Below are 23,155 nucleotides of genomic sequence, written 5' to 3'. Positions count from 1 at the left end.
GGTTATTTATTTTTAATGTTTTCCCCTCAAGGTGTCACTGCAGGGTAGACTTAAGGCTATTTACAAGCACCAGCTGTGTATTTTCATTCCTCAAATTGATTGCTTTTCTTTGAAATAAAACCTTAACTACAAACACCTTGGGTAATTAATGTATGGTTTGAAGATAATGCAGTATCTCTATATAATGTTAGTCTTACTTAAGTTAGTCTTCTTCCCTTCTTCACCTTTTCTCCATTTCTGTGTAGTTCACCTGGGAAGAGGAAGAGCTGTGAACGCCTAAGGCATTGGGGTTTAAGCCCATTGAAAAGCAGCTCTCTTGCAGGTAGTAGAGAAACACTGATCTGGGATACCACATGTCCTTCCCATCCCTGCAGTAGGGCTGCTGTCTGCACTAGTGAATTACTGACAGCCCTTTCCCCGAACCTTTTAATTTTCTGTGAAAGTATTGAATCCAAGAGGCTGTCAGCATCGACTGCCTCTTTCCCTGGGATTGCAGGTGGTCAAAGTCTTACGGAGGACAACACAGGCTTACTTAGAGTGCTTGCATCTTTGCTGAACAGGCATTGAGATGGACTCCTTTTTTTAATTTCCTCTTCAAGTGGTGCCATTGGTAGGAGCCTTCAGTAGTCTGTGAGAGGAAAAATCAGTTATTCATTCTACTGGCAGTAGGAGAAATAAAGCCTTATACTCCCAAACCCGTCCTGTTTACAGTAGTCTTAGTTACCTTGTCTGGCCCCTGCGACACCTCCATCTGAGGGCAAGATACCTTCCAGTTACCCAGCAAGCAGTTGTTAAAAGTATGTGTAACACCTGAAATCTGCCTATCTTTTCATCAGGGAAATGAAGGGATTGAATTTTTTTCCATGAGATCTTGTTTTTTATATATCTTGTACAATATTTTAAACATGTACCTTACCACCACATTTGGTTGCAGTTAGCCATTGAGCTCAAAAGCAGTGATTGTTAAGCATTGTTTTCTTAGGACACCAAGCACTGCATAAAATATATCCAGCATATAAGCTAGGGAAGTTTCTTCTACTGTGACTCAGATTCTGCAGAATCACTTATCTACTTGCATATATACAGGTACAGAGATGTGTGAGAAGACGTAATGTCTTATTCAAGCATCCTCTATAAAGGAGCTAGTACTCTATTGGCATGGAAGTGAATGAGGAATCTACTAGTAGCTGGGTTGGTACCTGCTCAGCCTCCTGGTTATTCTGTGTCCTGTATGTAATGCATCCAGCTGCTAGTGACAGACTGTGCTTGCCCAAAACATTCACCTCAGTCTTTGTGGATACAGTGGGGGAGCTGATCAGCCTTGGAAAGTGGCCCATCTTAGCCTCAGTTGCTTCATACATGCCAAGTTCAGATGTGTCTTGGGGAGAGAAGGTAGCTCTCTCTGGTGGTCCTCATTCCACTCCTGTTTTCCAGATGCTTTTACTCCAGGCTTTCTTGAATTTTTTGTACTGTCCCACCTGCTTAGTCAAGTACAGCACACAACAACTGGGAGCAAGAGGAATCTGGCTTCTGTCTCTCCTCCCAGCTGCATTTTATCTTGTGCCCTTCATCTCTTTCTTGTGACATTTCCTATTGTTGCCAATAATAACACATTAACATTGCTACTTGTGCTGTCAATAGAAGAACATCAGAGCTACCTCTCAGAAAACTGATTGGATCAACCGTGGGTAGTATGGGGGGAACCTGAATTAAAGAAGCCTGGCTGATATATAGAGAGATATGCAATTAGGGGCCATAAAGCTGAGCATCTCTACTTGTGATGGAGTCGTGATGATGTTTCAGTCAGCCCCTGCAATCTGATTACATTCACTAACTATATTAAGAGAGCTTTAGAGGGGTGATAATTCAGTCACTCAGAAGTTAGAAAATACCATCATTTAGGTTATGTCTGCAATCCAAAATGCATGTTATACAACAGCCTCCAATAATTTTCTTTTAAATATATTTTTTAAATCCCCTTGAGAACTGAAATCTGAATACAAGAACAGGACTTGGAGGTTAGATGTGGGTTGAAATCTTCCCTCTAACTGCTATCCTAGCTCATAGGGTGTACACGCTAGTGAGAATTTGTTCACGCCCCACAGTTCACACCGCTGACAGCTTTCAGATACCTCCAGTCACCTCTTTTCTCACCCTCTGCTGCTGTTCTCTCAAATAACATTGCTCTTTTTCAGCAGGACCGTGGTGCACTGAGCCCAGAAGCCTTTTTACAGAAATTGGCCCCTACCTGCAGATTTCTGTTTTAGTGGACCCTCATCAGAATTTCTGCCTCCTGTCTTTACACATGCAAGCACCCTCTGTGGCAGGTGGACTTCACAGTCATTATCTGAAACTGGGCTTTTGGGAAATTTGTTTGCTGCCTAGTAAAAGAACAGAAATGAAGAGTGGAAATCCCATGGTGTGCAGAGCCTGGGACCTGGACTGGCCCAGAGTGATGAGTCTAGAAGGGCCGTCACCATCAGACCAAGAAGGCAGCAAGTGCAAATCATTCAGAGGGAAAATCATCACAGATTACTGACCCTGAACCCACAAAGTTTATGTCTACTTTGCAGCCACAGATGTAATTGCTGTATATGCTGGCATATCCAAGCAGGCTTAACCTCACTAATTCAATGATAATAGCAAGTTCAAGCAATTCAATAACAGTACAAGCTCAATCACAGTAACAACAGCAGTGTAGATAAAACAACAAGAACTTCATTTCCGTGCTGGTTTCCAGGCAGCCAGGGGCTTAGATGACTTGGACAGCTTGAAGATAACAGGGCATAGGTTTCAGTGCATTGTTATCATACCTTTCAACAAAATTAAAGCTAGCTCATATGTGCAGTACAGTGCACACCTTGAATTTTATCACAGGTATAAGAAACTGCATGATTTAAGAGACAAATGATTTAAGACAAATATATCATTTATTTGTCCCTGACTATGCCTATGACAAATCAATTGTGAATGCTGCTAATGAATTAGAAAAGTTGTGATTTAATTTCTTCAGGCACAGCTGAGTGAGGTATTTCAGAAAGATACAACTATGTGAAAAATTTGAGTAATCTATGCCATTGCTTTAACAAGCTCATCAGAGCTAACCACTTACACTGAATGTTAAAAAAACAAACAAAAAAACCCCAACCCAACCCAAACCAAACAAAAAAAACCCCAAACACATAAAGCATCCTAACCCATGAAAACGTGATGTTTTCTGGAGAGAAATTGTGTTATATTTTTAAATGAAGTCTCTCAGAGCAATCCAGACTTAGACCACAGGGATACAAAGTAAGGATGCTTTTCCTTTTCAGAAAATAAAGGCAGACCACTGAGTTATCCAGACCTGTTCAACTTTTTAGCACTTATTAAGCTGCAAATATTGAGGTTCAGAGAACACGGCAGTCACCTTGTACTCCAGGATGTATAATTGCTCTATCCAATTTTATTTGCCCTGCTTAATAAAGTATGTCAATTCATGACATGTTGATTTAACTTAGAGAAGTAATTTTTTTTCCAGTTCATTTAAATTATAGTTTAGGCTGAACATGCTTGAAGGAGATGTCTATAAATGATGTCAGCTTTCAGTAAGTCTACATTCAAAAATGCAATGTAAATCAAAAGTGCTAACTAATTTTTGTTTAATTATTGATTTAAACCTACTTTGCTTCCGGAAAATGTAATTACCGAAGTTGAATTTGGCCAGATCTACAGAGGGTTATATGGATTCAAGCGGTAAAGGAAAGAATTCAGTCTCGTAGATCAATGATTAAAATGTGTCTTTTGATAGTGGCTCCAAAGAAGACCAATAGTATTTCAGAGTGCCTGTTTGTCCTTCTAGCCATTCCCCAGAGGACAGCAAGTGTCAGTGAGCTTCTGGGTTCTTTCCAACATGGTATCTCACTGAAATACTGACCTGGGTGATGCTTTTTAAATTAAAGAGGTCAGATTAGGTATTGAGCTGAAATGAATGTGTATGAATGCCTTATATACAAATTATACCTTCCTGACTGTTTATTTATCACCCTCAGAGGCTGTTTTACTTTTCCTCTATACCCCAATATTAACTCCTGCAGCAGAACAGGATGAGTCTTCTCAGGAGGCTCTCAGGGAAAGTCACTCCTGGAAGCATCTCTGCCAATCTCAAACCTGTGAAATACAGAAGGACAGAGTCCCAGGCCCTGGCACAATGAGGTCCTAAATGAGGATTTCAGTTTAAATTGTGGTTATTCAAATGGCTCCTGCATGTTGTCCAAGAAGGAGAGAACCTCCAGAGACGTTAGACAACTGGGAATCAACTACAGCCTTGAGAGAGGTGTTTTGTCCAGGTTGCTTGCATCCATAGGGTTTCCTACAACATAATTTTGCTAGGTTAAAACCAGGTTAAGAAGTTTTAAACCAAAATTGTTAATATAACAATTTCAGACTACCAAAACATGAATTCAGTTGTCCTTAATGAATGCCATAGTACTATTGAAGGTTAAATTTATTAGTCCTAAAATATTTCACTGCTGATAAAATACAAATCTTTTGCTGATACATTCTCAAATGTTAATATTAGGTTTGTAGGAGGATTTAACAGATTTCTTAGTAACATCAAATTCATGTTTTTGTATGATGGCAGCCTCAGTGCAGAAACCACAATGGGATGCCTTCCTTTCATTACAAATCTTCAGCTTGCTTTGTCAGGAAAACAGGGTCTCTGAAGGGATTCTCTTTACCAAATAATTTAGGTATGCTTGCAGCCCTCCCTGTGGCAGAAGCTGTTTGCTTTCCACTTGTTTGCACTGCTAAGCAATTAACAGGTCGAGAAGTAAGTTGGGATGAGCCAGGAAATCAGCTGTACTTGCTTTCCTCTGTCTGCTCAGTTCACCCAACCTTTACCAATCCCGGCAATCTTTTTGGCAGAGCAGTGAGAAGATCAGGAATCTTTGTAAAAGGATTTGAAGGTTGGCCAGGAGAATTAGACTGGGGGCAAATGTCAGGTTATGGAGGTTATTTGCTGCTAAAGGAAGGCTCGTATTTGTTCGGGATTGACTGACAGTCCCTGTGCTCCTTGAAAAGTCAGGGAGCTGAGACCTCCTTCGTTTTTTCAAGGCTGTACATTTGAGAGCACTTCCTCCTCTAAACCCTTGCCTCACATAGTACCTACAGAAAAGAGATTCCTGTGAGAAGCTGAGATTAAGTTGATGCATCTCTGCCAGGAGTTCTCTGCAAACAAAAAGCAAACACGTGCTATTGCCCTGCTTGGTCAGCAGCAGGGGAAGATGTCCCTGCTCACCAGACAGCTGGGGTTGGCTCCCTCTGAGCTCTCGGCCAAAAGGAAACAGCTTGCAGCCCATGTGGCACTTCAGCGTGAGCAGTAAACATCACATTAACGTTTGTAGGAACCCAATAACCTGTCACTGTGGGTTTGGCAGTGCTGCCTGAACTGTGCCGGCATCTGCGAGCCATGTGGCCGAGGCAGCTGGGAGCACTTAGGGGCAGCTTGCCCCTACCCCTGGGGGCTGCACAGGCTCTGGGAGGGAGAGCAGGGCAGATCGCCTGTGGCTAAGCCGTTTCTGCACCCACCTTGAGAAGGACAGGCAAAACTGAAATAAGGAACAGCCCCCATAAGTTCAGCCCTAGCCCAGGGAAGGCTGGAGCAAAAGTGGGGATGTTGGGGTTACCTGTCGTGTGCCCATGGGCCAGGGCAGTGAAGAGGCGCAGGAACAGACCTGTGAGGTCCTATATAGCCATGAGTTGGCAACCACCTCCCCAAAGTGCAGTGGAGACTAAAAACCAGTCCTGGCACTCCATAGAGTCAGTCTCTGTAAAGCTGCCTTGGAGCTGTACCTTCATAAAAATTCATGGTTTTACCCATTTTTCCTTTTTATTCATTAGTGCTGTTTTTAACTTAAAATAGGGGTTCAACATCTTGCATAAACACATGGACTAGAAAGCTGCTCAATTCTACCACACCCAGGATAACGATATCTGCAGGGAAAGGCTACCTGAGCAATCCAGGCTGCATTGCCCTGATGGGTGCTGGAGAAACCTCAGTCATTTCACAAGCAAGCATGCTGGTGCTGTCAAGAGGTTTTCTTTTCCCCTGGGGGGAAGCTCATACACTCCCCCCATGCAAAGCCCCATGGCCTGTCCTGTGCTGACACCAGTATGTGCCATTGGAAAAAACAGGGGTCTGAAAACCTGGGAAAGTGCAAAAAATGGTGACTGTGGAGAATCATGGTAGAACAGGCAATGGCTCCTGCTAGAGGATGCTGTAATTGATGTGGCAAACACACATAGCTCCAGCCAGAGGACATAACTGAGATCTACACCCTACTTGTGGGAGAGTTACCAATGACAAAACTTGAGGAAGCAGCATGAAACTGAACCAGAGGAGGTTTAGGTTGGATATCAAGAAAAACCTTTTCACCCAAAGGGTGGTTGAGCCCTGGAACAGCTCCCCTGGGAAATGGTCACAGCACCAAACATGCCCTCAGGCACGTGGTGTGATTCTTAGGGTGTTAGCCAGGAGTTAGACTTGATTATCCTGATGAGTGCCCCCCAACTCAACAAATTCTGTGATTCCATGATACTCTTTTGGATATTGATAGTTTTCTGAAAGCCTCCACTGAGAATTATTCAGAAACAATGGGGATGTGTTGTCTGGGAAGATTTCAGTGTCTGTTTTTAATCTTCTGCTCTGAGATACATAAGGAATGTTAACATGGTGGAATGACCTTCTGGACTTGCCTTTTTGCTAGGATGCTGCTCTTGTAAAAATGTCTGACAGGCATCATTTCCAGGATTTCTTTTTTTCCTGTTAAGGCAACTCCTGCAGTCCTCTTCCCACTGCAGAGATGCAAGGTGCAACCCACCATGTCTCCCGGGGGTTTTGACCTCCAGGGAAAAAGTTAGGAGTCTGCTTAGAACCTACTAATTGGAAGAAAAAAAAATAAAAGAGGAAGCTGAGTAAATGATCAGGAAAAACTGGGTAAAAGGAGTAGTTTGACCCTAATATTTAAAGCTGAGATTTCCAAAAGCACTTAATGAGTGTGAATGTGTCACTTCTTGGGTATTCCAACAGAGAAATCTTTGGAGGCCTTATGCTCAGAGAATAAGTGCTTGGTATTTCCTGTCTCCATTAACAGTTATGTCTCCATTAACATATTTCAAGTGGTGCATGAAGAAAGGGAGCTATTGAAAAATCACAAAGCCAAGATATTCTTTAGTAACTTAAAATGGTCAGACAAAACATATTGTCATGCTCAGACACAGCTCTTCAAGGATTTTGAACATTTTTTTTCTTTCTTTGAAAGAGATTGAATAATGGTATATCTGAAATCTTACACTGCACTTCAGTTGTGCCATGAAAGATAGAATTCATATTTGATATTAATGGAGCAGGTGAAACGTGAAATGATATTTCTTTAATCTTTAATGAAATTTCTGGTTTTAGCATTTAGCTTGTCTGTTCAATGACACAGAAGAGCTAATAATATCACTGTTTTTGAAGAATTCATTCACTACAGGCAGCCTGATTTTCTGAATCTGTTGGAAGCTGTTTAGGTGCTCCAATGATGCATGAAAATAATAATAATAAAAAAATCCTATGTCCTTGAAGCCCAGTGATTAGAATTGGAAACGTATAATTAAAAAAGAAAAAAAAAATCTCCCAGTAAGCCACTACCCTGGAATAGGCACCCAGTAGTTTATAAAATAAGAGTTCTACAGGAATTAGCAGGAACAACAGGCTTTCAGGAAGTCTTCAACCGAGCATGCTCCATAGCTTAGATATTCATGCTCTATAGCTTAGATATTCAACACTGAGAAATTTAATGGTGCTTTCTGTAGCAAACTCTTTCTTTGCTGAATGACTTTGTTGTTTTAAAATTTAAGAATTGCTTTTGTAAAACCCCATGAAACAGGAAAAGTTACTAATGATGTTGCAAGTTTTTGTGGAGAGAAACTGATTTTTCCTCATGGGGAGGTATAAGTGAGAAAATATTGTGCATGATAAAAAGCTTGCTCTGAGACAGAGTATTAGCAAGAGGAGGTCCTGTGGGGACACACACACAGTGTACCACCTCCATCCCAGCCTCTTTGGGGCCAAAGTAGATTGTGGAGTCTCTTGAGGTCATTCACCTTGGTTTTCCATGATTTCAGCCTAGAATTTTAATTTTTCTTTTGAGGAGGTAGTGCTGACCTTCTTAAAACAGAGGAACGTTGGAGTAGTGTCCAAAGGATGCATTTATACTTCCAAAAATCAGAGTTGCTCTCTGGTACCCATTAAAGCTGGCTGGTAACAGAGCTAATATAAACCTTGGCCATTCTCCCAGTTGACTGTCCTAATAATAGAAAAGCCCCTCTGAGTGAGTAGCTAATACTGGGGATCTGCCAGGCAATTTTCATTAAAAAGAGCAATTGGTGACAATATCCTTCGAGGAGACCTGCTTGTCTTCCTCAAAACACCACTGGAATGACCAAGAGGAGGCTCTTTCTCCATTCCTTTTTTTTAGTTCTTCTTTTGTTGTTAGCACTTCCCTGAAGTCTTTGATTTTTTGAGGTGTCTCCAACACCTGCTTCTCTTTGCTTTTCAGTTACACTTTTTTTTCATACAAGTGATGCTGCAAATAAATTCACCCTCTCACCCTTTCATCAGCTCATAGGGAAACTCCCAAGCATCTGTGGCTGAGCTGGAAAGTAGCGCTTTGTGTGGTTTGGTGTTGGCAGGTAGGTTTTTCCCCATCTGTCGTGTTTTAAAGAGGACCTGGCTCTCTTCTTCCATCCAGCCTGAAGGGAGTGAAACCAGGAGGGCAGCTAGTAAACTCAGTAGGTGGTGAACAGAGATAAAATGTGCAGGAGGCACTTGCAAAGGCCACCAGTGCATAACCACGTGGGCATCGAACCACAGCTTGCTGTGAACCAGTGTGAACATTAGGGCTTAGAGAAACCTTGAAAAGACAATGGGACCATGTTCTGATGAAAGAATATACCATTTGTAAAGTAGCCTTGTCTTGGGCTGTTCCAAGGATCAACACTGCTCGTAGTGTAGTCTGGATTTCCCCTGACCTGTCTGTTGCTGCAAGGCAGGATGCCCATGCCCTGCCAGATATCTGGGAGGTTGAGGTTGCTTCCCCAGGGACTAATGCCATGGGGATCTTCCCCAGCTGCAAATGGGTCTTTTGGGGTCCTTCTGCATTGTCGTGGCTCTTCTGCCAGCACCAGGCAGAGGGAGAGGTTGAAGAGCTCTCCCCAGGCTTTTTAGTAAATGTTTCCCTCCTGATTTATTAAGATCAGCTTGAATTTTAATTTGCAGAAAATATGTCTATCAGTAGTACCCACAATCACATTTTCTGCTGAAGTCTTCAGATGTGACCCAGAAATCTTATCAGAGAGCACTGGGCAGAGTGCCTGCTTAGCAAAACCCACCGCAGGTACATCTGAGTGCTGCCATTTATAGGATATCTGAGCTGTGCCTCAGCTATTTCAGATGACATATATATATTTAATCCATGGCAGCATATTAGCAGATCAGACTTAGATTAATCAGGCTAAAGATAACTTTTGGACCTTTTCCACATGTAGGTCAGAGAAAAAGAAGGTAGATATTTATCTGTGCTACAACGCTAGCTTGCACTGTGTAGCAGATGAAATTTTCAGGGGCATCAGTCAAAGAAATGCTGTAATAAGATTAAGGGAATCAAAGTGAACGGCGTTTGCTTGTGTCTGTATGTGTGTGCACAAATGCAATACAAGCTTTTCAATTTGCAGAAACTATCAATTTCCAGTTAAATTATCTCTGCTATTATAGTAGCAAATACGCAAATTTCCTTTATGTTAAAATATCTTCCTCTGTTTCCTTAGTGTAAAGTCCTGCCCACTGATATTATTACAGAAAACTACAGCTAGAATAACAGTACAGCTGTTCAAGGAAAAACTCACTGCATGTCAGGAACAGGGCTCATGTTTTAAACCCTGGTGATTCCTGGAATAAGTCAACTAATGCAAAGGAATTAATTCCTTTAAAAATAGATTAGGTCACATTTAGAATGTTTAATGTGAACTGTTACTGTATGTATTAATGGAGCACTTCTTTTCTGCAGATTAAAAACTGAGCTAGTGTTAATAAATCAAAGGAACCATTAAAATGCTCTGTAGCCTCTACCAGAGTCCCTTGGAAAAGGCCTCTGAAACACTGTTATACACACAGATTCTGATGAGAAGAAAAATTAATTGAAATTCTAAATGTTCTTTAGCAAATTCTTCATTTTTGACCTCACTTACTGCACTTGCAACATCAGAAAGATCAGTGACGAAACCTCTCGTGGTAATTCAAAGAAACTAAGTCACCGGGCTCCAAAGTGAGAAGCAAATGTCCCACAACAGCAGACAGCTAAGATGTAGGCTGAGACCTTGCCCATACTGAAACTTTCACCATCAACCTGTAACAGTGTGGATTACATCCAAGGTCAGCATAAAAGTTTCTTTTGGTTTGACGTCAGCTACTACAAGAAAAAATTGTCAAGAAAAGGATACTTTTTTTTTTTTTTGGCTTTGCTTCATTCATAGATTAGTGGGAAATTCTTATATTCTTCCAAGCAGATAACATGCTTTCAGAGCCCTATTACATGTAATGTAATACATATGGAAGGGGAACCCAATTTTCCTTCAGCAGGCAGCTCTTTCTGCTCTTGTTTTTAAGCTAATGACTCAGTAACAGCCCTCCTCTTCACCCCTCTGAAGAGCATCTTTGGTAACCCTTGTTAGAAGCATCACTGATGATGTCCCTCATGTCTCCCAGAGGACAGAGTTCATTAGCTTATTACAGGAAGAATGCACTCACTCTCCTTTTCTAAAGGTTAATTACCTCATCATAGACATTTGTCCATGCTGTTCTCATTGGTCTCCCCCAAATGCGGCCATACACAGGTCCCTTTCAAACGCCAAGCAATGGCTAAAAGGACACCTTTAGCCACACAGTGGCAGGCTTCTTCATTTCCAGACTCTCCTGCCTTTTCATAACATCTCTGCCTGACAATGAAGAGGGAGGAGGAGGTAGTGTCTCCGGTGTGGAATAAGTGACTAGTGCTCTCATTTTTTTACTGGAAAACCCTCTCTCCAGTTCCACATGCAACATTATGATTTCTTCCTATTTGGAGCATGTGCCCTATCAAGTCTTTTCCTGGAAGGTCTTCATTTTTATTATCGAGATTGCACCCAGCAGATGAGACAGAAAATATTGTCAATACATATTTTAGACTTGACTCATCTTTGATGAGTTTTCCCCCTTCCTGTTAGTCTGATCTGGGGTGGGGTCTGCTCTTGTCCCCACCACTGCCCTGCTCTGTGGCCATTACTGTAGCCATTACTGGTCCACTTCCCATTCCTGGGAGTCCCCTTTCCTCGTTCCCCTTGGCTGGCCCTGCCCAGGGGCCCTGTACTGGGCACAGTAGGATCTCACCTCAGGCCAGGCTTGCAGGGCAGCCCAAGATGGTTAGGTTGCTGTGTTGGCTGTCTCATTCCCACATCTCCCCACTGCCAGCACCCTTGAGCTCCCTTTCTTCTTGCACTTTGCTCCTCAAATCCCTCACTGCATTCTTCTGGCACCTGGGTCAGGGAAAAGCAGGCAATGCCCAGGCCACTGGGCATATCCCCACACAAGGGTCTTTAGCACCACTGCAAATACCGATAATACTAATAATACATTGGATTTACTTTCTGTTTCACACATTGGTATAGCTCTTTTCTCTTTTTAGACTGAGGGGAAAGTGGGGAAGTTCTTTCAGTGCTGCGGTGTTTCTCAAACTATTTCTGCAGCCACAACTGCAACCCCATTGAACATCTCAGGGGGTGGGACAGGCTGAAAGGGGTCTCTGAGCTGAACTGAAATCAGGTTCAGCACCCACAACATGGTCAGCTTCATAATGTGCTGTAAACCTAATCTGTGAGCCCAGAGGGTCTTCTGGCATCCTTGCACTTGTGGTCCTTCTCCCACACCACTTATTAGTGATGCATCCTCTCTACCCTGCTCTCGTGTCCCCGCTTGGGAGCCTTGGGGTGCTGGGTAGTGACCTTCAAAGCTACTCATCAAGGACATGTCTGGCTTGCTGTGTTCCAGAGACCCTTTGCAGCAGGCAAACAGGACTTGCAGCTGACAGAAGGCATTTTGCCAGGAGCCAAGGGATAAAGATGTGATTTCCAAATATGTCCAGCCACGGACCTGACCCTGTGTTGTCAAGGGTCGCACTCTTCATCACCTTAGGGAAGATGGATTCATGTCAAAGCAAATGTAAGGTGGAAATCTGTGAATCCTTCAACCTCTCTGTCTAAAGGTATTTTCACTACACACTGCTAAGGAATATATTCCCCCTGTTCATATATTCCCCCCCGATTTTGCTGGTTTTCCTGTGGAAAGAGGAGGGATTAATCCAGTTGCCATCTTCCTGAAATGGCACACACTGTACCCCATCCCCACAACAGGAATCCACTATGCTGAAAATCAGATTCAGGCCTTATGATAATCTGAAGAAACTGGTTTTGAATCAGTTATACAGCTGTTCAGATGACTAGAGAGGATTTTGTATAATTTGTCCCAGTAAAATCCCATTTTTTAGCAGAAGTAAAATGTGGTCAGGATCCCCAATATTCACTGCTTTCTTATGAATATTGCCTCACAGCATTTCTCCATAACAAAAATATTAATTTAGCATATTTGTTTTAGTGGCAACTTAAAGAACTGAGTGTATGCATTTCACAGAGTCAGTTTTCCTATTTATTATCTGACACGCTTATTTTGACTCAAGTTTCTACTCCTTCTGAGAGGATACTGCAGAGAGATAATCCACTCTAAATATTTTCCCTCCCAGATTATTTCTAGTTCTTAGCGTTGGAAACTGATCCTTCATTAGGAACTGATCTAGAAGCTATTGAAGTTTGTTTTTTTTTCCTTATGCTTTCAGTGAGCACTCTATTGGATTTGAAAGTAAATTGGATTGATGAATTTGTCTGGAAATGGTGAAACTCTCTTGTTCTGCAGCTTAGCCCTAAATGTGACGACATTTCACATTTGCCTTGCAAAAGTAGCGAAGGTATCTTCAAGAGGCATAAAAATCTTCTTTTTCTCTTCATGTTAAACTAGAGAAGATTAAATTTTAATGTAAAATCCGTAAGGGGCATTTATGGAGAAACCATGTCCTTGCTCAGATTATTTTCCCAGGCAGAAGTTCCTCTAGGCAGCCTTTGGTTTTCTAGTTTTCCACAACATTGTAAGACACAAACTTCTATGTCAAAAATAATTAGAATAAACTACTTTCAAAGTCTGGAAGAAACTAATTTTCCACAGATACTATCTTATAGATAATGAAGTACTATATTATAAATAAGGAAAATTAATATATTAAACAAAGTTATTTTCATAGCACTTCATGTAATACAAAGCTCATTCTTTGTACAAAGCTTTTGTTTCTTTGTTCCTTGCTGTGTTCTAATTTCAAAGGAATAAGGATTAGAAAACTGTGCATATACATACACATCCACACATGAAATATATTTTTTTCTGTGTTTAGAAATATATTTCCAAATACAGAAATGTCATAATTGGACTGAGTCAGATCTTTTGAAAAGTTCATGAAATGTGACTTGCAGGTGCAGATGCAGACTCCTGTTGCTGAGTCAAAGATACCAATTCAGCCCAGTTAGAGTCCTTTCCATTAAATGCCCATGCCTTTTCAAAGCTTAGTTCCTGATTCCTCCACAATGTTTTTAGTAACGTCAGCTACGAAAGGCTGTAAGTTTTGGCTGGTGCTTCATGTTTGGTCAGCAGCTCCTATGCCACCAATGTCAATGGCAGCTTTACACAAAGATGAAGAGCTGTAGTAGTCCAGCCTTCAGTAGACAAACATTATTTTCCATCAGCTCTTTCCTTTCAGTATCACATGCTGGGAAAGAAGGGAATCAAAGCGAGAAAGTCTCAGTGTCTGTGGATGACTCCTCACACCTCTGTAGCACATGAAAAAATCTGCCCCTAGAAACATTGTGTAACCTGGAGTTCTCCACTAGCATTTATGAATGCTGATATCTCATATCAGATACTCCAAAAGCCTCTATTGCTACACCACCTATCACCTTTGATTCAGCAAATCACAAGCAATGGCTCTGCTACCTAAAAGAAATATGGGGAAAAAAAAAGCAAGAAAGAGTAACAAAGAGAGATCTCTCATCTCATATTGCACTTTTTTTTCCACTTTCCTCCTAATGCAATAAGGTTTTTCTTAAAGATCTGCTTTATCAATTAGGCTTTATTGCAGCCCCTGACAGCATCTATCCAGTGAGAGATGGCTAAACCTTTCTCCTTGACTACCGAACCTCTCAGGTCCAGCCTGTAACAACAGGATGCCAATGACCTGACTGGATGCTGCTTCCTTTAAAGACATGCTTAAAGCTTTTTAAGCTTTCTTGATAAATTAGAAGTCATCGTAATTATTTTATAGCTAAATGCAAGTAGTTTAAATGCCCCAGGGCTTAATTTTATCTTACCAGCTTCAATTGTAACATGTAGGTTTTCCAATATGTCTGGAAGCTCTTCAGAATTAATCCTGGGTCTCTCTCCTTCCATCCCGCTGTGTCTCCTGCTTCACAAATGCTGTTTGTCCGGGACTTTAAGCCATTCTTTTTCTTCTTGCAGTGGTGTCTTGAAATGAAACTGCTTTAATTCTGCTGCTTCCCTGAGTGCAAGCTGACCATTTTTTGAGTCTGGTTTCTCTGCTAACCATACTGAGAATTTGTTTAGGAAGGCCTCCTTCTGTAAGTCCTGCTATTCCTTGTTATTTGACATTTTATCTGCAGGCAGTCTTTTGGCCAGTTTCTGGTGCCAGCCAAGTTCTTTGAGAGAACGTTCTTGGATAGCCATCCGGTATCAAACCACCTCTGTGTGAGACAGTTCGCAGGCCACTAACCAGCATGCTGAGAACTCTGTTGTATCATGTGGCCATTCCTAATTGTTGTGCTCAGTGGGCCTTGTCCATTTGCACCCATATTTTGTATCTAAAATTTAGTTAGATAATTTCAAGATTCATGACTAATTGACTAATTGGCATAAAGTCATAATTTCTCTCTTCAAAAGAGAGAGAGACAGAGACCTATTTGGAATTCATGCACGGATTATTCTCATGAATGGACCAAAGTTTACATACAGGTCAACAGCAGAGCAATCTTCCCATGGATGCTGTCAGCAAACCTCAAATCTGATCAGCAAAATATCTTAGTGAACTATTTAGTCAGTGCTAATAGCCAAGCACTGCAAAGTGTGCAGTTGAATTTGTGGTGGGGGTGCTGGAGGCACATGAGCTTCACCACAGAAAGGGAAATATGGATATCTATCAGCTGAGAATAGTTTTGCATTCCTATTGCAGTGGTCTGTGGTCATATGGGGGAGCTATGAGCAATAGGCTCTGACATTCTGACCTCTGGACACCGAGGATTAACATTAATCATGGCATTACACCTTCATTTAAAACTGAGCTTCTGGAATGATGGATTAGTAAAAGTGAGCTCTGAATGTTTATGTACCAGTGAAGGCTCCCAACTTCCCACAAAAACACAGTTTACTGCTGGCTATCCTCACCTTGCAGAAGTTCATGGGACTAGGATTGTGCTGAGGTTTTCCTCTACTATTTTATCCATTAATCAAATACTGTTCCACTTTAAAAAGAAATAAAAGCAAATCTGATACTATAAAAATTGCAACTACTATGATACTTAAATTTGCATCAGTCACACCTGGATCCACGGTCTCAAAGAGATGGAAGAGCCTATTACCAGTTCCATCACAGGTGTAAGTGACAGAAGAGTCCACAGAGCTAAGGAGAACCATTAATTTATGTAACTGTTTGAGAATCAGAGTTGTCAAGATCTCTAGATTCCCTCTCCTCTCTTAGGAGAGGAACCAAGTCTGGTAGTTACAGGCAGCCAGGTGGAGAGAGATGGGGACACAGACACACAAATACAGGCTCGGACAGGCTGTGGAACCTATATCCACAACCTCTCAGCAGAAGCTTTTCCAGAAGTGAAAGCAGAGTGAGAAGTGCTGCAGATACAGTATGCCTCTGTACAACTTCTCACTAGGGGAGTGGAAAAAAATGTCTGTACTGGGCAGCTCTACAGGATGTGTGTTTTGGTCGCACGAAGGAAGACCAGAAAACTGAATGCAGTTTAATTTGCTTTTCAAGTATTGGTCATTACCATGTCTATAAGAGGCACCTGCCATAGGCCATCTCAGCATGTCCTTCAGCTCACCAAAGTGATAAAGCTGTAAGAAAGTCAGGAGAAAGTTTAGGATACCCCCAAGCCAGGCACAGCATGTGTGAAGCTGAGGCGTGCTTCTTGCCACGCAGGGATGCTCGAGTGGGGAGCAGTGTGCCTCCTCCCAAAGGCTTGGCTCAGCACATGCAAATGTTCTACAGATTCTCACATCATATCTTAGCCACATTTCTGGCACAGTCCTTGATGTACTCCCGGGGGCTGCAAGAGCCCCTTTGCTGCAGGATAGATAGCAAAATGTGGCGTGCTAAGCCAGGTCAGCAGAAGGCTGCTTTTCACCCTCTTTCTGCTGACAGAGCGGTGGAATAGCTGGGATGTGGCACGAACAGCCCTGCTGCTGCTGCTGCAGCAAATGAAGAAAAGAGTAAAGAAATGTTAGTACCACATTTAGCTTTATTGAAATTGAACAAATACCTTTTTTTAATAAACCCTTTTACAGCAAGTGTAAAATTTTAATGTTTAACTCATGTTACAGGTTGTCTTCTTCCGTGTAAGCAAAAATACCATCTTTTTTTTTTTCTTTTTTTTTTTCCTTTTTTTTTTAATTTTCTACTTTAAAACACGTAGCAAGGATTTGAATAATGCAGATCCGGCACCAAAAGGTAACAGGTTCTGAAAATCACAGTACAGTTTTAAAATTCTTAGGTTAATTAATGATATTTAAAATGATAGCCACTTTGAGTAAAGATATAAATTAGAGGTCTGTAAACAAGTTGTGTTTACCTATAGAGCTATTGACTGCAGCTACAATGAGAACGGTAATAGAAACTCAATGCTAAACTGAGCTACACCTTTGAGGAAACAAGTTCTTACTAAGTAGTGTGGTACAGGGTAGCACAATAGGTAAAATACATTTTGGCACCTCAAGTTGCATGTAAAATCAGCAGAAATAAAATAAAGTAAGTGCACTGTCTCCCAACAAAAATAAACCAGGTAGTTTCACTGGTTTTGGAGTGTCAACTATCAAATAAATCACACGACACACAAGTTCAACCTGGAAATTACAATTCTAGTAAAGCAAGATAATATTAAAATGCACACCCACAAGGATAGTAAAGTATAAATCTTTTTTTTTCTTTTTTTTTCTCCTCTCCCCTCTCAGTAGAAATAATTTACAACCCACAAAAGGACTCCTTGGTGAAACCACTACCTACAGACATGGTCATGGAATGTAGCTCAGTAGACTTGTTTCAAATAGAAAGGCAACATTATCCTGAAAAAGTTTGGTCCTCTTATAACTCACTGTACTGTAGCCACCGCAGTCTCTTGGTAGATGTTTTAGGAGAATTGTTTGTTTTCTGATTCTCTTTTGTTCTGAAATATAATATCTTTGTGATAAAGCTGGGTAAAATTTGGTCCCGATTACAGATGTCTGGTCAATGCTGAATCTGGAAATACATAGGGGGAACCTCATTGACTGGTGTCACAGCATATTTTGTCATGCAATCGCTTTTCCTTCTATACTTCTTTTCCTCTTTGCTATTTTTTTCTCCAGTGTTCTGGGGGAGTGGGAAAGAAATCCTTAGTCCAAATGACAGAAAGACATTTCACTGTTTATTTACATGTGGATCACTTTGGCTGAGAAGTCCTGGCAAACCAGAGTTGCTTATTTCTTGTGAATGTCCTCGTGCCGTATAATTTTGTATGTAATCCAGTAAAAGATGTTGAAAATGAGGAAGGCGAGTGGGAATGCAGCACGGGATATTGTATCAATCCTTTTTGCACGGTCAACAAACTTCTTTTTGATGGAATCTGAATCCTTTGGTGGTGCTGGAGGTGGGTTGGGTGGAGTAGCCTTGACTGCTGTGCCATCCTTGACTTGGAGGCAGTGACCCATGCCATAGCCACTGAAATTGAATCGACTGTCACGAGCAACTTCATCTTCCTGGGAGATAAAGAAGACAAATAAGACACACAATCACCTTTCTACTGAGCATGCCACGTACTTGAGTATTTGAGGTGTACCCTTCAAAGCATCTCAGCAAATTAGCTGGTTAAGCTATGATAAAAAGTCCAGGTTTCAAAGACAAGCAGTTAAAACTTGCATAAAAATATGTGGAAATTAGGTGACTTCCAGTGTTTGTGAATCAGAGTTTTAATTTTCCTAGCTATGACTAAATCAAGTGCCCTGAACAGCAAGCTGTATCCCAGCCTCACAGGGAAGAGATCTGGCTCCAGGGGTTTCTCATTGCTCTCCTTGGGCTTTCTGTGGGGAGGAAACATGGTCATGTTGGCATCAGGGAGTCTGTTACAGTTTGAATAGAATGACCCAGTGATTCAGGGACCCAAGCTCATGGCAATGTGTTTCCATTGCTCAGCATAACCACAACACTGCAGCTTCATCTCCAGTCTACAAAACAAGGAGGAGGAGTGCTCTGACAATCGATACTTCAAAGTGCACTGGGCACTCAGATTTAGTGGCAACTGGGAGTTGGGTGCAATAGCGTGAGCTAATGTAGCAGCATCTTGCAGAAATCCATTCTCTCTCATGTCTGAGTGGGTGATATTTGTTTTTGGAGAGGTGAGTAACTACCATTGAACTTTACTGCTATGATAACTGTGTGATGAGGCTTGTGGCTGTGCTGGTAAATTCTCACTAACGTTTCTCCTGTCTGATAGCACAATAATACACAGGTTAACAGTTGCTGGCAGCCCTCCATGAAGGATTCAAAACCAACAGACAAAGCAGCTCTATTCTTTTTCATTCCAGAGGGGATGAATTGTAGGTTCAGCAGCTTGCCCTAGTTAAAGGCCCTCTCTTTGACCAACAGACACTTCACTGTTGACTGAAAATGACCACTTCTTGGGCTCACAAGGAGTCCACTCCCTCACAGGGAACAGTCCCTCATATCTCTTAATAAACCACAGCCTTCTGAACTTAAAAGACAATCAAAGATTGCAACAAAAAAAGCACCACAGCAGCAAGGTGTTGAATAAGGAATATATTGGCTGAACTCAGGGATAGGAAGGGAGGATAATTTGCACCTATTCAGGATGTAAATCACTGCTCCTTCACAGAAGCATCTTTTTCAATAATTGCATTTTTCTGTCTCCCCAGCTGCAGCATTGGAATTAAATATATCATCCAACTTGCTCTCCTTACCTTGGACCTGACATGCAAACGTGAATAACCAATACTGTGATCCAAGGCTACCAAATGAGAAATAGTCACTCTGCCTGCTTATGGCATTGAATGCCTATGGAAGGAGGACAGGCAGTAAACAGTGCTTTGGAGCTCCTGCCACTTCAGCGCAAGGCTCTTTGAGCACTTATCCAGGGTTTATAACCTTTTTATTTCCAAAGCTCACCATCATTAAAAAAAGAATGGTCCTCTCCTCTTTTAATTTTATTTATTTGCATTTTGCAGTACCTCTGTGAAAACTCTACTTGTCCTAATAATTGTAAGTACGTACAGTATTTTGAAGATGAACCTATTGAGACCTAAGTTCTGCATAGCCTTATAGGCAATGCTTCTCTTGCATGACTTAGTAACACTACAAATCCCCCAATAGTACAGGGAGATGCCTTCCTCTCAGAGCTTTTTCTTTTACTGAGTTTGAAGGATAAAATGCATGCCCAGGACAAGACAGGTGATTAAAAAGGGTAACAGATTTTCAGCAGCTGTGTTGCCATATGTACTTCATTCATTTTTTAAAAATTTAATTTCTGTTACTCCTGAGAGATCTGTGGGAAGAAAGAAAAAAACCACACTGAGCTCAATGCAGGCTTGGAGAGTCCTGACTTCCACTGTGCCCTGCTGGGTCACAGCTTTGCTATATGGGGCTGAGCAATTCATCTTCAATGTCACAGCCCTCCTTTTGAGCTTAGACTGTGGCAACTTGAGTGGGAAGACATCTGAGATTAGGGATAGGGATATTTAAATCACATTGTTCCAGGTATTCAGCACCTAACCTTTAACTGTAAGGAGCCACTGCTTTTCCAATGGGATTTAAAATCCTGCTTTTCCCACCAGACAGTTGTCTGTGCCACTTCTTTCTCATAAAACCCATAGAGAAGCATGCCCAGTCCTCATGCTAGTTTTTTATTTAGGACTGCAGTAGATGCAGTTTACCCTGGATACAAGAGGTACAGCATTCACCTGGGGTATGAGGAGTACATGCTCGGTTTCCTTCCCTGCTTGAGCAGATTTGAATCTCCTTCTCCCTGATAAATCTCTGGATCAGTTTGTTACCTGTTTTCCCAACGTGGAGCTGTTTGCTGGGTGCAAAAAAAATATGTATTTATGTAGGGGTTTTTTAACCTTTATCAGAAAAATCTTTTTCAAAGACTAAATAAGTAATTACGAGAATGGCATTGTGTTTTTACCTTGTCACTTGTTTCTATGTTTGATATGACTCTCTTACACAAACACAGCACTGGAGACACCTAAGCTGCAGCTGTTGTGATCATCAAGTGCCACCAGAAGCAAGGAAAGTCAGGGTCCTTACAGTCCCACCTCCAGCCATGGAGATGCTGCAGTTCCATAACCACCATGGGATTTTCAGCAGTAAAATCCCTCAGGAGCTTAAGGGGCTTTGCAGTCTGGCACATGCTTGCACCCTGAGCACTGCCAGGTCTCACAGTCAAGACCTGACCCCATCAGAACTGCTGAGGGGAACTGGGGGTCAACCCAAGTGCTGGAACTTCATTATTCACTCTGTTTGTGGGTTAGGTCACTCTGCCATGGACCAAGTCACCTGGTCTCAGAAACAATAAAACCCCTCATGTGATTCACTTTAGCAGTAGGGATGTAGTCAAAAAAAGCTGTCTGTAAAACACAATAATCTTATGACAAAACTACCATTTGAAATTTCAGATAATCTTCCAACATCTTGTTACATATAAAGGATTTGGGAGAATAGTCACAGAGAAGGAAAACCAAATGTATATACTTTGACAAAGAGAACCGTTTTTTCAATCATGTTTCAAACTGTGAGATGAAAAACTCACTTCAAGTGCCTTTCCTTAAGTAGTGGATATGTCTTCCTTTAACCTAGAGGGTTAGTGAACTACTGGGCAACCTACCAAGGGTACCGTCTGGTGGGGTTCCAGAGTGACTTTTCATTCTCAAGGTCATTTTCAGTTCATATCATCTGACATATCTACCATGAAGATTCACCTAATGACAGTCTTCAGCCTATGCTGTTCACTAGCTTAGTCAATGGCAAAATAGTCCCAATAACTTTTCAAACATCTCTGTCATTATTTTAATCAGACTACACCTAAAACGTATTAATTTTAAACTGGACAGGATCTACCTTACAAAAATCCCAGACTATTTATGTATTTACAGATTTTAAAACCAAAATCAAAGAGCAGCTGGAAGCCATTGGACATCAACTGGAATGGCAGAATCCACTGCCATTGAAGTCATTAACTTTATCATTCTAAAGGGATGTGAAGTTAGTGTTACATAATATGTAGTCATAACTCCATTTGTCTTTGATTAAGGCATAGGGAAAGGGGTCAAAAGTTAGAATGAGAAACAGAAAAGAAAAAAATAGCAAGATAAAAGTGTTCTTTTGATAGTTTTCTTTCAGATGTCCACACCCTGAGTATTTTAGAAGAATTAGCCTTTGAAAACTAAGTATATTTCCTGAGATTTGGGCAAATTCTTTCTACAGATGCTTTTTCAACAACATAGGTTTATGTGTATCATCTTACGGTGTCATAATGAACAGGCTTTAAACAACTGGCTTTAAACAATTTTTATCAAACAAGATTTACATATTTCCCTCAATTTTTAATTTCCCTTTATGAATTTAATAATTTTCTGTGTTTTACAAAGTAATGGCATTAGATTCTCGTGATGTAGATTTACATGGAAATATGTAAATGGGGGGATAATGCTTCTGACATGATTTTCTTTCTTCGTCTTTCACCTTTGTGAAACTTTTATTTCTACTCCATCAGGTCTAGAATGTATTTCATACTAACAACTTCACACCAAAGCAATCAGGAATGGGGAAAACACTTTAGCAAATCTAGTCCACTCAATGTCTTCCATGCACAGCTTTCTGTACAATGCATTCTGAAGCACTTTGTCCTCACCACTTTTAAATGCTTATTGTCAGCATTGACTCAGTTTTAGCAATGAGGAAAATGAGAGAGAGACTGGCTTCAAATACTGTATTTAATTTACTCTGAGATGTGATTTATTCTTTTAATTTTGCTACTCTTTTTCCAACATATGGTGGAAAAACTATTTAAAAGACTATCTGGTTTAATTAAATTCTGAGGACAAGGATGATTAATTTTAGGTATAGGATAGAGAACATCAGAGAAATTTTCCTTTTGGCATTCATAAGCATAAAGTTAGAAACTCACAATCAATTCAGACTTGAATGTAAAATGGAATCAATAGGAAACAGACACTAAAATATATTTGGAGATTTCATTCCTAAATCATCTTTATCACTTTCAGACACCTCCCACCTCTTAGTACTTTACACAATTCATAGTGTGATTTTGCAGACTGTTGTGCTTACATGGTTTCAGTTCTCAGGAGTCACTGAGTATGCGGACAGAGGTAGTTCAGCTGAGAAGCATATTTGGACTTTCAAATCCCCTTTGGGTCCTCACAGGAGCCTTTTACAAGAGTTAACTGTCAGGAGACGAGAGGGAAGGTCCTTTCATAGATTAACTGTTTAAAAGGCAGTAATGGAGTTTGGTACTAAAAGATTGATTTCATAACTGAGGGATTTGCTGGAGGGAACCTCCAAGAATCTGTGCGAGAACCAACAAGAAGGAACTGATTTATAAATGAGCTGGGAGAAAGGTTCCCAAGGGAGGTACACAGGTAAAACACGATATTTAAAGCAGACAAAGCCAAGCCAGACTTTCCAGAAGG

The 23,155-nt window shown here is 41.1% G+C and overlaps 1 protein-coding gene and 1 long non-coding RNA gene across 11 annotated transcripts in view; one reads left to right on the top strand and one right to left on the bottom strand.

The window, feature by feature from the left end:
• The window catches only part of LOC113970259, a 56,357-nt gene that overhangs the window by 14,142 nt on the left and 19,060 nt on the right, over positions 1-23,155 (top strand). For both annotated transcript variants that reach the window (XR_003535099.1, XR_003535098.1), the window contains exon 2: positions 12,107-12,277. This is a non-coding gene — a long non-coding RNA (uncharacterized LOC113970259). The remainder of the gene's footprint in view (positions 1-12,106; positions 12,278-23,155) is intronic.
• Positions 16,681-23,155, bottom strand: part of GLRA2 (glycine receptor alpha 2) — a 129,106-nt gene continuing 122,631 nt past the window's right edge. For all 9 annotated transcript variants that reach the window (XM_027688975.1, XM_027688972.1, XM_027688979.1 and 6 more), the window contains one exon: positions 16,681-18,190. In XM_027688975.1, coding sequence (XP_027544776.1) covers positions 17,912-18,190 — 279 coding nt within the window. In that variant the 3' untranslated portion in view covers positions 16,681-17,911. The remainder of the gene's footprint in view (positions 18,191-23,155) is intronic.

The sequence above is a fragment of the Neopelma chrysocephalum genome, unplaced genomic scaffold, assembly GCF_003984885.1.
Source record: "Neopelma chrysocephalum unplaced genomic scaffold, ASM398488v2 Primary Assembly neopelma1_76, whole genome shotgun sequence".
Lineage (NCBI taxonomy): Eukaryota > Metazoa > Chordata > Aves > Passeriformes > Pipridae > Neopelma > Neopelma chrysocephalum.
The sequence above is the reverse complement of the archived record's forward strand: the minus strand, read 5'-3'. Positions and strand labels throughout refer to the sequence as shown.